General features: G+C 40.8%; 1 protein-coding gene across 2 annotated transcripts in view; it reads left to right on the plus strand.

The window, feature by feature from the left end:
* The window catches only part of Psmb2 (proteasome 20S subunit beta 2), a 30,902-nt gene extending 20,990 nt beyond the window's left edge, over positions 1–9,912 (plus strand). For both annotated transcript variants that reach the window (XM_046469347.2, XM_046469348.1), the window contains 3 exons: positions 5,782–5,944; positions 7,398–7,447; positions 9,678–9,912. In XM_046469347.2, the coding sequence (XP_046325303.1) occupies positions 5,782–5,944; positions 7,398–7,447; positions 9,678–9,785 (321 nt within the window). In that variant the 3' untranslated portion in view covers positions 9,786–9,912. The remainder of the gene's footprint in view (positions 1–5,781; positions 5,945–7,397; positions 7,448–9,677) is intronic.
* The last annotated feature ends 5,772 nt before the right edge of the window (positions 9,913–15,684 follow it).

The following is a 15,684-nucleotide window of genomic DNA, read 5'->3' on the forward strand; positions in this document are numbered from 1 at the left end:
TTCGTTTCAGGTATAAAACCTTTTTTTAGTTACAATGGGAAATTTGGAATTTTAAAGTTATACCACCAAACCTAACAAAGGTAGTAAATTCTGTTGGTTATTAAAAACAAATTCCTGGCCAGGCATGGTGGTGCATGTCTGTAATCCCAGTGGCTTGGGAGGCTGAGGCATGAGGATCATGAGTTCAAAGTTAGCCTCATCAATTTAGCTAGGTCTTATCTCAAATTACAGTAATGGGCTGGGGACTACAGTTATAGCTCAGTGATATAGTGCCTCCTAGCACATGTGAGGCACTGGGTTCCATCCTCAGCACCATATAAAAATAAATAAACAAAATTGTGTTCATCTACAACTAAAAAAAAATTAAAAGTGGGTTGGTGGGGCTGGGGTTGTTGCTCAATGATAGAGCACTTGCCTAGGACATGTGAGTCACTGGGTTCAATCCCCAACACCACATAAAAAAACTAAATAAGCAAAATAAAGGTATTGTGTCCATCTACAAATAAAAATATTTAAAAGGCGGGGGGGGGGGGCGGCGGCGGTGGCTGGGGATATGGTTCAGTGGTTAAGGCCCCTGGATTGATTATTAATGAAGTTGAAAAATGGGCATTGACAAAGCAGTTAAGATGTTGATTATCTATTATGACAGGTATCTATTGACTAGTAACTTACATGTAGCATAGTTTTAGGAATCATAATTGTGATTTAAGGCTGCCTTTTTAAAATTTAAAATATTATTGATTGTATACAGTGTGAGAAGTGAAATAGAGAACAATGGGCCTGGTATGTAAAATAGTACATTTTGAAATATTTGAGTGTGCAACTGACATTTACATATTGAATCATATTTTTATACTAATTTCCATTTTGTGTAGGCAGCATGGTTTCCTGGAAAAGACTTGCAGTTGGGAATTCTGGTCTTTAAGAATAAAGAATGCTAATTACCTGTGATTTTAGGGCAAGTCACTGTCTCTTCTTTGAACATTAGTCCTCACGTGTAAAAAGGGACACTATGGTTGAACTCATAGATCCCTTCTAACGGTAAGCTGTATTTTCATGAAATACTTTCAATGCCAAAGATGGAATATTAAGCAGCTTTGACAATCAGGGGACTAAAGAAATAGCAGGCATAGGGCTGGAGGTATAGCTCAGTGGTGGTGTTTGCTTACTCTATAAGAGGCCCAAGTTCAATCCCTAGCACTGAAGAAATATAAAAGAAATAGTGTACACACTGTTCCTTTCAAAGTTCTTTTTCTTCTTAGGGTATTTAGGAGTCTATTTATTAAAAAATACTCAGCTCCAGACAAACTCGTTTGTCCCGTTGGTGGTCTGTATCTCCTTCCATGTTATTGACCCACCAGAAATGTATGCTTCCCACACTGCTGCGCCACTAAGGTGCAGCACACCACAAAAGAAATTGCACCCCTCTTCAAGGCACCTCACTCATAGCTGTGTCGTCCTATTCAATTAGAGGTGGCAAAGGCTGGCCTGGCTCCAAAGGAAGACTGTCAATTCCTCTCCTTTTCTGTGTCCACGCTCTGCAGGATGCTTCCTCACGCCCACCTCTCTCCCCCTTGCTGTGACTTTGGCTTCCGCCAGATGTCACACTGCTGCTTGTCACCGCCCAGCCTCTAGTCGCTGATTTTGTTGTTTCAGTGTATTTGTCACAACTGTTCTCTTTAGCTGTAAAATTTATGGAATTTCACGCTCTTCTTAATCACCATGGTGTTTCTTTTTCTTGATAGAGGGACTGTACAAGGAGTTGTATGCACAAGAGTGAGAGGGAGGGAAATGTTCCATCTAACTTAAGGAAAGTTTTTGTGTGTGAGATGTGGACTCCCACCCCCCAAATATATAAGAGTCCAAAGTGGAACTGTGCTTATTTCAGTAGGACTCAGAGGCCTAGAGATACTTTAATGGTTGTAATTTAAATTTTTATTATCATTTTAAATTTGTACATCTTATTGGGTATATTGCAATAATTCAACACATATGTATACAGTGAATGTTTATCAAATCAGGGTAATAAGTGTTTCCATGTCTTTAACCATTAATTATTTTGAGTTGGGAATTTTATATTCTTCTTGTCATTTTGAATATTATTATAGATTGTTTGCCCAGTAGTTACCCCACTATGCTAAAAGAACAACCAGGAATACTTTCTCTATGCTGTTAGATACTTAAGTTCATTTCAGTTCCATGTACTTCAGGAAGAAGTACATAGAAGATGTGCTTATTAGCTAATACCCTTGACTTAAATTTTATTCCTTTTACAACTATAGAAAGCTGGACAATTTTATTCTTTCTCTGTGTACCATCTTGGGTCTAAAGAGAGGTAGAAAGAGAAAGATCCAGAGCTAAGCTAAAAGCAACAGATATGTGAATTTGTAGAAATACTAGCATTTGGGGCTGGGGTTGTGGCTCAGTAGTGGAGCACTCACCTAGCATGTGCGAGGCAGTTGATTTGATCCTTAGTACCACATAAAAATAAATAAATAAAATAGAGGCCTTGTGTCCAACTACAACTAAAAAAAAAAAAGAAAGAAAGAAATGCTAGCAGTTGACTTGAACTTGGGTCAGTTTTCAGATACAGACCTTTCACTTTCTTACATTGGTTTAGTGTTTTTTTGGGTTTTTTTTTTTTTTTTGTGTGTGTGTGTGTGTGTGTTGTATTAGGCATTAGCCACATGTGTAATGCTTTCTGACATGGTTATTATCCATTCAACAAATACTTATTGAGCATGTGTTATATACTTAAATATCATTGAACAAGCCAGAAATAGTCCTGCCTTCTTAAAGTTTGTAATTGGCATAAATATTTGAGTAGGTGGATTGTTGTATTTATATTTTGTTTTTTTCTTGAGCACACTACAAGCAGTCACATATGTGTATGCTGTAAGCTAGCACAAAATTGAACTCCTTAGAATTTACCTTGTTCTAGGAAAACACTAATAAATTCAGAAGAAGAAATATAACAGTTATGAAATGTATAACTATGGCTTTGTCACTTTGAATGCTGTGATTCTTAGAGTGAGAGACTGATAGTATGTAAAATTTTATTTGAAGTTTTAAAAAACTAGTGTGAGCTAGAGATCTTCGATAGAGCATTGTCAGAATTTCAGAAACTGCAAGTTGTTACACAGATGTATTGATTTAATTAGTCTGGATAACACCATTTATTTATGCTTAAGCATCTCACACATGTAAAAGTTGGTAATTCGGAGTCGCACAGTATTTGTGAGTTATCTTTTATACCAAAGTTGTAGCTTCTGAATACCAACTTTGGTGAGTACGTGTATCAGATGCTTAAGCATAAATAAATGATATTATATAGACCAATGGAGCAACATAGTTTGCTTATGGAATTCTTTTTGTCATAGGGTTTTTTGTTGGTTTGTTGGTTGGTTGGTTGGTTTGGTACCAGGGATTAAACCCAGGGACACTTACCACTAAGCCACATCCCCAGTCCTGTATATTTTATGTGTGTGTGTGTGTGTGTGTGTGTGTGTACTTTTTTAGTTGTAGGTGGACATGGTAGCTTTGTTTTATTCATTTATTTTTATGTGGTGTTGAAAATCAAACCCAGTGCCTCACACATGCTAGGCTAGTGCTCTACCACTGAGCCATAACCCCAGCCCTGCCCTTTTTATATTTTTATTTAGAGAAAGTGTTTTGCTGAGTTGCTTAGAGCCTCATCTAGTTGCTGAGGCTGGCTTTGAACTCATAATCCTCATACCTCAGCCTCTGGAGCCACTGGAATTATAAGTGTGCGCCACTGCACCCAGCTGCCATAGGTTTTTATGTAAAATCTTCCGGCATTGGCTTTTAAGTAACATTAATTGTTCTAAACACTATTTAATATTAGAAGATAGGCAAGAGCCTCATTAGAAACAGAAACATCTGGGTTCTGCTGGTTAAGTACTCTTTAGGAATCTGAGCAGATCCCTATATACCATTGCAATTGAGTAAGATTGTTTTGGTTAATCATGCAGTGGGTGTTCTGACCAGAGAGTGGAGAAGGGTAGAGTTATCCTCTTAGAAGAAAGATTAACTTATTTTGTGATGAGTAATAAACTGTATTAATTTTCTTGGGGAAGAAAAATCAGAATCATTTGCTGTTCTCACTCTCTCTCCCCCTCCCCACTCCTTCTCCCTCTCCTTGCCCCCTACCTTTCTCTTCCATTCTAGTTTTAACTGTAAGAACAGCAGTGTATTGAGATTTTGAAATGCTATCTTCACACTTTTAAAATATTGCTATCAGGTATGGTTGCACGTGTCTGTAATCCCAGCGTCATGGGAGGCTGAGGCAGGAGGATTGTAAGATCAAAGCCAGCCTCAGCAAAAGTGAGGCACTAAGCAACTCAGTGAGATCCTGTCTCTAAATAAAATACAAAATAGAGCTGGAGATGTGGCTGAGTGGTTTAGTGCCCCTGAGTTCAATCCCAGTCACCAAAAAATAAAAATAAAATTGCTATTAGTTAAATATATTTTTATTTTTAGCTAATTTAAACAGTTGGTTGTTTACAGTGGCAAGTTTTCAAAAAAGGTGGCTAGGATGTAACTAATACACTGGGAATTTAGGTAAGTGTGTTGATTCTTCTAGAATTTGAGATGTTTCACCTGTATTGTTTTTTCTCAAAATACTCCCTAGAAGATGGAAAGGGGAGGATTAATTAGCTCACTTTTACACATAAGAAAACAGAAACTCATAGGGGTTAAGCATCTTGCCTAAGGTGAGACTTACTGAGAAGGTAGTCCCGGGCTGACAGAGAATTCCAGAGCTTGGCAGAATGCAGCACATTACTCTTGGGAAGTGTGATAGGCAGGTAATAATTTCCTCAGAAGTCTTGACCACAACTGGTCAGTTCTTTTTCTTCTGAGACCGTTCACCATCTTATCCTCAAAGCAGAAAGTTGTTTGTAGGTTAAGGCTCCTCTGTAATCTTCAAGAGATTTTTAGGAACTCATCCTAGTTAGTACCACTGGTTTGAGAGAAAGATTCTAAGTAAACAATAATACTTTCATGTGTTCTAATATGAGTTTCTTCAGGCTACCAAGTGCCCATGTTAATCAGTGTTGACCGAATACAAATTGTCACTTTTAGAATCATTAGCTATAATTACTTCATGATCCACAATAGGGTATATGCACAATTAATAGAATACATACGTTAAGTATAGGGATGGTCACAAACTAAAAATATTAAAAAAAAAAAAAGGTCTGGTGATTTGATTTAAATATTTGAGATGTACTCCCTACCTCAAGAATTGTAGGGCACAGTGTATCACTTCAGTTTTTGGTCCCAGATGCCCAGACTGAGCTTAGATTTTATTTTGAGAAGCAATTTCATGTTGCCAGGCGGGCCTTGAACTCCTGGGCTCATGAGCTTGTTTGTTTTGGATGATGTGATTGGAGCTACTTTCGTTAGTCTGTGGCCTGACACTCAGAATTGTGTTCGTTGGTTTCAACAGTTAGGAGTGACACAAGGCCACCCATGCTTTGCTTTTGAAGTGCTTTTGTGTCAGGTTCTTATCCATAGGCTTTAAGAACAAAGCAGCCTTTTCATATTTCTCCAAATGTTCAAAGGAACCAAGTTGACCTCCCTTTCACCTCTGAACACACTTTAATCTTCTAGATTTCTCTGCATTTTTACTTTCATTGTGATTTACTCAGTTGCTGCTAAATTTCTTATTCATCAAGAGTTACAATATTCCCATTTGCCTTGGGAAGGGATGTTGCTGTTCTGCTTTAATCATCACCTTGCCATTTCTTTCCTTTGCAGACCCCATATCATGTGAACCTCCTCCTGGCTGGCTATGATGAACATGAGGGGCCAGCACTCTACTACATGGACTACCTGGCTGCCTTGGCAAAGGCTCCTTTTGCAGCTCATGGTTATGGTGCCTTCCTGACTCTCAGTATCCTGGACCGATACTATACACCAAGTAGGTACCAGCACTGCAGGGAAAGAGCAGTAGCAGAGCCCTTCACTCACTACTTCCCAGTTTGCTCACCTTGGAGTTGGGTGGCCAGGTCCTGAATAAAAGCTGTGGGTCAGTAGGATCTTCACAAATTTGTTAATAAAAGACTTTTGTCAGCCAAAATGAGATATTGTATATCTCTAGAACTGGGTTTTGGTTTGTTTTAAAGGGGGTTTGGAGTATATGTCGTAGTGAGTAAAACATTTTTATTAGGTTCTATAATTCTTAAATTACAAGAATTAAGTTATTTCACTCATTTTGCTCTTCGTAGATGCCCATTGACATTTCAGCTATAGAGAATGAGCGAGTAAATCAAGTAGTTTGTGCATCGTTTTGAACTTGTGAAAATGAACAGGTTCCCAGCATGACAACTGATGGTTTCTTTGTTTAAACATCAAAGCTTTTTAAAGTTGAAGATGGGCCCTTCATTTGGTTCTTAGCCCCTGATTACCGCTCTCTTCTGAAAGAAAAAGCTGTTCGTTTACTTGTCAGTACACTGTCAGCTTTCCAGAACTTCAGACCCAGGGATGCTTTTCTGCTAAGTTCTATCTTCTGACCTCAATCTCAACCTCAACTTCAGCCACTGTGGGCAATTGACACTTGGAATTCTTAGTTTTTACAGACTATAGATATAGCACAGATAATCTCTTCTCTCCTTACATTCCATTCTTCCCTCTCTGTGTCATAAAAATCTGGCATGTTCATTCCTTTTTGTGCTGCCCTCTTGCTCAACCTCAGCCCTACTGGAGCTCCAGGCCACATCTTGAAAAGAATTAGCCTGGCCTCCTAGTGACTGTCTCTTGATTTGGCATATGTCCGTAATACAGCTGATTTGCCCACCAAAATAACCAACAACCACCCCTGAATTCTAACTGTGTAATATGTCAACCCAGTTTGCCATGCCCATAGACAGTTCCTTTGCATCCTGTTTTAGGAGCATCCCAGTCCCATCCTACGAATCCTCATCCCATTGTTAAACTGAGACCCCACTGAGAAAGTGGGGCTAAAACTCTGGCCCTGTCCTCCCTTTCCCTGATTTGCAGCTGGCTGGGGCAGATGGAATTGATTTAAGCCTGGACTAAAGGAGGGTGGAGGGGGTGAGTTATGATAAAGAGAGGCAGGCTGCTGGACTTCTTCAGAGGCGGGTCCTGGCCAGGGGAGGCAGAATTCCGTCATGCTTACTCTTCTCTGTAGCAAATCAATTTGCAATGGCTTGCGGCTGCTGGAGCACTAGGTCTGGGGCACCCTCGATTGCATATGGAATAAGTTTGTTTCAGGCTAGAAGGCTAAGCATTTTTTGCCTTTTCTGTTTGTGTGGCACTTACACATAAAGAAGTTTGAAACTTCATCAAAAGCCTCTTGAGAGTTGGACATAATGACAGTACCTTGAGTATTTGGCCTGTCTGTTCTCTTTCAGCTATCTCACGTGAGAGGGCAGTGGAGCTTCTTAGAAAATGTCTGGAGGAGGTGAGTAGCTCCCATGGGATCCTGAAAGGAATGTTTTGTGTCTCTCCTTGCCAATATTGTACCCGTTCCTTGGTTGCTTTTGTTCTGGGCCTTGCCAGAAGGTGTAATAAATACCCACTGACCAGATGTGAAGTTGCTGCCAGTTTGGTGTAAGTAACAAGTTTATTTTTTTTTCATGGGTCACCTCCTCATCAATGTCAATTTTACAGTGTAATTACTTTATTTCTGGTTCATCCAGACCATTCATTGGTTCTCTTTAGGGTATAAGAATCATCTGGGGAACTTGTTAAAAAGGCAAGTTACTGCCAGGCTTGGTGGCACACGCCTGTAATCTCAGAGGCTCAGGAGGCTGAAACAGGAGGATCACAAGTTAGGAGGCAGCCTCAGCAAAAATCAAGGTGCTAAACAACTCAGTGAGGCCCTGTCTCTAAATAAAATACAAAATGGGGCTAGGGGTGTGGCTCAATGGTTGAGTGCCTCTGAGTTCAATCCCTAGTACAAAAAAAAAAAAAGCAGGTTACTGCTGGGCATAGAGTATATACCTTGTGATCCTCCTGCCTCAGCTTCTGCAACCTGGCAAGACTGAGGCAGAAAGAGCACAAGTTCTAGGCCAGATGTGGTAACTTAGCAAGACCATAAAATGGGCTGGACATGTAGTTCAGAGCATCCCTGGGTTCAATCCCCTGTACCACAAGAAGAAAGGAATGAAGTAGGTAGGTAGGTAGGTAGGTCACTATCCATGCCCCAGCCCCTGATTCTGATTCTACTGTCCTGAGACTGAGAATCTACTTTTTAATGGGCAGTCCCAGGTAATTTTGCTATAGGTGATATTTGGTGCCATTCTATCCATACCTACGATAAAAATCATTGCCCTGGACTTAATACTTGCTCTGTTCTTGTGCCACCTGATATTGCCCTACTGTCTACTCCCTTAACTGTGCATGAGCCCTTGTAATATGGAGAAAAACCCTTCCCTGTGCATTGAGGAGGCAGAGGAAAGAGTAGCATTTGGTTGGTGAGACAAGAACGTGTACCCTCCTCATTCTAGTACTATTCCTGAGAGTCTCAGGCTTTAGGAGTGATTGTAGGATGAGATGGCAAAAGCAGCTCCATTAGGTTTCTTCGTTCTTTTACTCTTCTTGTGGCCTAAGGATGAATTTATTGAGAGAGTGGCAGGATGGGAGCAGGTATGGAGGCTTAGCAGTAATGTCAGTTTGCCTGTTACACCATCCTGTCCACAGTGCCCTCTCCCTTCTTCCTCTTGGTTGTAAATCCCCTTTCCAAAGCAGACACTGAAAATTTAAACTCATGTCCTTTTTTTTCCCCCCATGTACTTTTATTAACCATCCAGCTAAGAGACCATATGAGTCCCAAATGTTGCAGGGGGCTGCTGGGAAGAAGCTACTGGAATATCAAATGCTCTTGAGATTTTATTCCCTGTGTATTCTAAAAAGAATCCATTTAGAAACCCTTAGTTCCTTATTATCACCTTTTCCTGATCTTGGAGCTTTAGAGGACTCTGGAAATGGAACGAGCTGTTGCTGCCTAGTCCTCAGCTGCAAAGGAAATGGAAACATGAAGGAAAGGAGAGTTAAACCTGAGGAGGTAAACATTTTCAGGATAGGCTTCTAAGGGAGCAGCTGAAAAGCCTGGAGTCTTCTCTCTGGAGGTTCCAAGTGAGGTGTCCAGAAAGAAAAGATTTCAAAGCTGTGTTTCCCAGTAATCTCCCAGCTGGATTTGTGTGCTGATTATCTCCTTCCATGCACATACTCCACAGCCCCTTTGGAACAGCCTCAGCCTGAACTGGAGGAGACAGAAATGGGACTTGTTCCAAGAACTGTTCTGTTGATATCCTTCTCACCACTCTGGCAACTGCACATAAAGTTTACTCACACTTGCCTGGTCCTTCTGATGTGGGTAGATGACTGGAGCAAATTGTTGAGTCCTAGGACAGCAGGGATAAGAACATTGGATTGTCTCTTTCTTTCAGCTGACTAACCAGAGATAGATCTCCAGCTGCATCTTCCAGATCACACTTCAGTCAGCCTCCAGCTGATATATGGGCATTCTTGTGTGCCCTAGTGCCAGCTGCCCCAGGAGAATATCTGAAGGGATATTCCTACAAAAGCAGGAATTTTTATCTGCTTATATTCACCATGCCTAAAACAGAGCCTTCCACATAGTGTTTAATAAATGTTTGTTAATTGGTTTCCTTTACATCTCTCTACAGCTCCAGAAGCGCTTCATCTTGAATCTGCCAACCTTCAGTGTTCGAATCATTGACAAAAATGGCATCCATGACCTGGATAACATTTCCTTCCCTAAACGTGAACCCTAACATCGTACCCTCCTTCCCACTTGCCAGGAAACTGTTTTTGACAGGAACCTTTAATTTTTTCTACTCTTTGGATGTGTACTCGTGAAAGATGGTTAATTCTGAATAAAATTAAATATGGGTAAATTAACTTTCCTGACTTGGCTTTTAGTGTAGCTAACATCACTTCAGAAAAGAACTAGACAGAGGATTGTGTTTTTACCAGAACTCTCCTTCCTCATACCCCTTTTCCTATGTTAATGCTTTAACTGCCTTTAGCAGCTGACAGCCCTACATTCTGCTTCACTGCCCAGCTTCTTTTCTAACTAGCTCTTTCATTTATTTGCTTGCTAATATCCCATTCCCTCTAGAGCAGTGGTTTTTTTTGCCAGTAAGCTTATACTATTTAAATTAATTTAGGGGGGTATTACATACATTTAGCAAATTGTGCAAATAATACAAAAACACATAGTAAGAAATGTCTCCTCTCATTCCTTACAGTCTGATCCCCTGCTTATCTTCCCAGAGAAAACTTCAGTTACAATTGTTTGTTTTTTTTAAGAGCAATTCTAAGTACCAAAAAAGAGAGCTTCTATTCCTGTGTAAAGTATGCATACACACATACATATAGACCACATCCCCTTTAAAAAGTCTTTTAAATGTTCTGTGTATTGCTTGTTACATTTAACACTATATTAGAGAGTTATATAATATCCCTTTAAATTGGTATACTGTGGCAGTTAACCAGATAGGTACTTTACCTCACTCTAGCTTTTTGGGAATAACATGAATATTCTGATCAGGGCCACTAAAACAGTAGTTTCTCTCTGTGTGTGGTGCTGGGGATCAAATCTAAGACCTTGTACTTGCTAAGCAACACTCTACCACTGAGTTATACCCCTATACCCTAACCAGTGGTTCCTTCCTAACCAGATGCTTGTATCAGAATCACTTAGGGCATTTCCTTTCTTAGTGTACAGATTAGGCTGCACCTCTAGATTCTAAGTAACTCTGGGGCTTAGACATAAGAATTTTAAAAATTTTTTCCAATTTATTCTTATCTTCTATCGTGATAGAAAACTACTGGGTTGAATTCTTTGGAGCTGTGGCTCTCAGACTTTTAGTGTGCATTGTAACCCACTTTAGGGCTTAGTGAAATAGATCACTGGGTCCTACTGCCACCGTTTATTCCTGTTTGGGTAGAGCCTGAGGTGTTTTTTTTTTTGGGGGGGGGGTACCAGGAATTAACTCAGGGGCACTTGCCCACTGAGCCACATCCCCAGCCCTATTTTGTATTTTATTTAGAGACAGGGTCTCACTGAGTTGCTTAGTACCTTGTCATTGCTAAGACTGGCTTTGAACTCGAGATCCTCCTGTCTCAGCCTCCTGAGCCACTAGGTTTACAGGTGTACACCACCGCACCTGGCAAGATTTTGAATTTCTAACATTTCTAGTCGCTGATGGTGCCTATCCACCATTGAGCACCGTTTAGTCTAAGTCTTACTTTATCACAGGTATCCATAGTAGATCATAGCATTCATATGAACAGTATTGAATTAACATCAGGTTTGGCTGTCTTAATATGCTTTTTAATATACCAGTAGTAGTGCCTTATACCATAAGAAAACTAATCATCCAGTCAAGCAGGAGGAAAGATGATTCACCTCACCACAACTGGTTTCGCCTCAAACATCACTGTGATTGGACATCCAGAGCTCACCAGGAATGACACTTTCTCTTCCTTTGAATGTTAATGTCCTCAGGGCAATCTCAGGCAAGCCAGCAAACCCACCTAATTTTGATCTCTGATCATTGTGATCTCTGTTCCTGTTCTCCCTCCTGAGCCCCAAATCAACTTATTTTTTTTTTTCTAAAAGAGAGAATTTTTTAATATTTATTGTTTAGTTTTTGGTGGACACAACATCTTTGTTTGTATGTGGTGCTGAGGATCGAACCCAGGCTGCATTCATGCCAGGTGAGCGCGCTACCGCTTGAGCCACATCCCCAGACCATCAACTTATTCTTAACCAGCCCCTTCTAACCGTATCAAACTCAACATATCTAAAGCTGAGCCTTACCATCTGCCCCCATCCAAATGTCCTTCTCTACAATTTTGGTCCATCTTAGAGAATTAGTTACCTGTCTTCTAGGTGCCCAAACCAGAAGTGTAGGCATCATTTATGTTTAATAAATGTTTATTTGGGAATGACTTTGGTTTTACAGAAAAGTTGCAAAGATAATATAGTTTCCTTACACCCCCCTCCCATCCGGTTTCTGTTTAATGTTAGTATTTACATAACCATGGTATATTGTTAAAACTAAGAAACCAACATCAGTACAAAACACCAGCCTTTGTTCATATTTCAAGTCTGCATCCCTACTATTCTGGTTCATTCCCCCATCAATTCTAACAACCTACTTTTGCTCTACGTTTAATCTCTTCTTCCTCCAGTTTCTCAGTTCAGTAAAATAGTTGACCATCCATTCCTTCAGTTCTCTTAAAACTTTCTTTTGGTTTTCCACTGCTTATAGAATAAAGCCCAGTTGTTTGGTTTGACAACAGGCATATCATACTCCTAACTAGCTCCTTGATTTCCTTTCCCTTCCACACCCCATAAAGCCCAAGGCCCAGCTCAGTTTCCATGGCCTCAGCATTGACTTAGGATTTGACAACCATATACAAGTACCTGCTGTAAGAAGGGTAAGCACTACCTTGTGGAACTTTTCTTACAGTTGTAGGTGTGTATGTGTTTTGAATCAAGATGCTCTACACTCATATTCTGTTTTTTTCTAGATTTTATTTCTAAAAATGCCAGCTGTGTCCTAAATTGATTTCTTAAAGTTTGAAAAACCCTAGGAATGAAATAACTCTTTAACACTCCTGGCCAAACATTGCCCAGAATGGTCTTCCAATTGGTTTCCATCTGCTTGCAGGTGATTAATACACAGAAAACAATTTATTCCTTCCCAGGCTTAGGGTGGGAGGGGTCAGGTTGGAGAAGGGAGCAGCTGTTTTGCCTGAGGGCAGGGAAGCTCAACCTTGACTGGTGAAGGGCTGGGAAGACTGAAGGAACCTGAGAGGAGGAGGAGGAAGGCACTGAAATGGCTTGAGAAGATCATGGTGTTCCCAGCTGAGCAATGGAGGCTAAGTCTTCTCTGTGTAGAACCCAGAGTCCTGGGCTGGGGCTGGGGCTCAGCGGTAATGCACTTGTCTGGCATGTGTGAGGCACTGGGTTCGATTCTCAGCACCACATATAAATAAATAAAAATAAAAGATCTATCAACAACTAAAAAAATATTTAAAAAAAAAAAAAAAAAACCCAGAGTCCTGTCACTATTGCTATCCTTACCTTAGTCCTTTGACAAGGAAACTGCAGCAGTGCTCAAGGGAGAGGAGGGACAGGAGGGACTTTCTCCAGATTCTAGAAATCTATCAGGAGCCAGTGTGTGAGGAGAAAGCCTGTACCTCATCCTCACTCACTCCCTCATAAGGCCTGAGGGAAGGAAGGCTTTCAAACACTGCCCTTATTTCTCCTGAAATACTCTGATCTTTTCAAAGAAAACAGAAAGGCATTTTCTTTAAGTGAGTATAAACTCAAATGCACAATTTGAAAATCATGTTGCTTACCCAGTCTAAATACACTCCATTTAATTCACAGCTTCTTACTTTGCAAAAAAGCTATGTAAACCGGAGTGAATACCGTTTCTTTAATCACCATCTCCTTTTCCTCAGGGCTATACCCAGCTAGTCAGAGGCTAACACACACTTTTGCTATGGGGGGAAAATGGAAAGAATCAAATGCTGAGACCTCATTAGGCGCTGCTTATGCTACTTACACAGTCTCCACACTTGCTTCCTCTGCACTGTTAATGATCCTGACCATATGCTGGTATAGCAGAGCCTTGGGGCATGAGGGGCTAGGAAGACCTGCTTTCCCTTGTAGGGCTCAGGCCTGTGAGTCTCTCTGCATAGGGTCCATGTGTTACAGTGGAAATGAAGGGAGGGTTTTATCAAACTGATCTATGTGAGACCCACTCTGTGACATGAGAGACCCTAGGCAAGTTATGCAGCTACAATTTTTTTAATTCTAAAATAGGTCTTGCTGGGTGCAGTGGTGCATGCCTATAATCAGCTGTTCAGGAGGCTGAGGCAGGAGGATTGCAAATTTGAGGCCAGCCTCAACAACTTAGAAGAATTTGTCTCAAAATTAAAAAAAAAAAATGGGCTGGGGATGTGGCTCAGTGGTTAAGTGCCCCTGGGTTCAATACCTGGTACAAAAAAATATAGAGATAAAAATTGGTCTTGGTGAGGACTACCTGGGTCTTCATGAGAACTACCTTGTTCTTTCCTTAGGGAAAGTTGTCTAGTACTGAACAGTTCTTGAATTCTAGCTTCTTCCTTGTTTACCAAGCTTTTATTGATTTGTTTATGCTAGGTATTTTATAAGTGTTAGATTCCTTTTGTGTCATTTTAACCCCCCAAGTTCCTGTAATCTGAGATAATTTTAGTAGAAGAATGTCGCTTGCCAGGTCCTGGGCCTTGGTTACAGCAGAGCATACTTCCACCTTCCCCCATTTATCCTTTTCTATGGGTGGGTTAAGGCTTTGAAACTTCTTGGGAAAAGAAGTCACATCTTTGGACCCTTATCCTGAAACATAATGTCTGAACCTCATGTGCCTTGCATACCTTCATCTCTGCAAAGCATCCTTAACTTCTGGGCCTGACAGCATACTTGTAAAGACATGGAGGAAGAGTCATCCAGGCAGGGGCAACAGTGACTGCAGTGGCCCTAAGAGAAAGTCTGAGGACTAGAAATCCATATAGGGCTGGGGCTATAGCTCAGTTGGTAGAGTGCTTTTCTGACATGCAAAAGGCCCTGAGTTCAATCCCCAACACCGGGGGAAAAAAAAAATCCATATGGCTAGAGTAAAGTGGGTATTGAAGACAATAGTTTAAGGTAAGGTTGGCAAAGTTCAGGTCATTTCAGGGCCATAGCAGGAAGGTATACCAGTGAAATCAAACCTGTAGGGAGGCTCTTGTAGACAGATGTTGAGGGTGGTGGCAGTGGAGATGGAAAGATGGATTCTGAATCAGTAAGACTTAGTGGGGAATTGAATGTAGAGGAAGAATCAAATATGACTCCCCAGTTCCTGGCCTGGTAGAAGATGAGACCATTTGCAAAGATGGGACAGTTTGGAGGAGGTCATGTTTTTTGTAGAGTCAAGTCCTCCATATTGGTCCCTGGAGTTCAGGGACCAGTTAGGGCCAAAGATGCAAATTCAGGGATTAGCATCCTACAAATGATGTGTAAAATCATGGGATTGAATGAGATTCTAGTAGAGAAGAAGTTAGCTGCTAGGCATGATGGTGCATGCCTGTAATCCCAGTGGCTTGGGAGACTGAGGCAGGAGAATCATGAGTTCAAAGCCAACCTCAGCAACTTAGCAAAGCCCTAAGCAATGCAGTGAGACCCTATCTCTAATAAAATACAAAAAGGGGCTGGGGATGTAGCTCAGTGGTTAAGTGTCTCTGGGTTCAATTCTTGGGACCAAAAGAAAAAAAGCAGGAGCTGGGGATGTGGCTCAAGCGGTAACATGCTCGCCTGGCATGCGCGGGGTGCTAGGTTCGATCCTCAGCACCACATAAAAATAAAATAAAGATGTTGTGTCCATCAAAAACTAAAAAATAAACAAAAAGAAAAAAAAAAAGCAGCTGCCAGCAAAGTAGACAGAATTGGAACCAGTGATGTCAGGGGAAATCAGGAGAAGTTGGGAACCATGGAGTGTTTTAGAAAAGAACAAGTGGTAAGCTGTGGCAAATGCCACTGTTAAATCCAGAAAAAGTCCTTTGGATTTGACATTGTGATCATCAATGACCATGCTAAGTGGATTTCAACGGACTATTAGGAACTGAAGTGGTTTG

Source organism: Marmota monax, unplaced genomic scaffold (assembly GCF_021218885.2).
Source record: "Marmota monax isolate L192 unplaced genomic scaffold, Marmota_monax_Labrador192_F-V1.1 WCK01_AAM20220418_F8-fsc00008, whole genome shotgun sequence".
NCBI lineage: Eukaryota > Metazoa > Chordata > Mammalia > Rodentia > Sciuridae > Marmota > Marmota monax.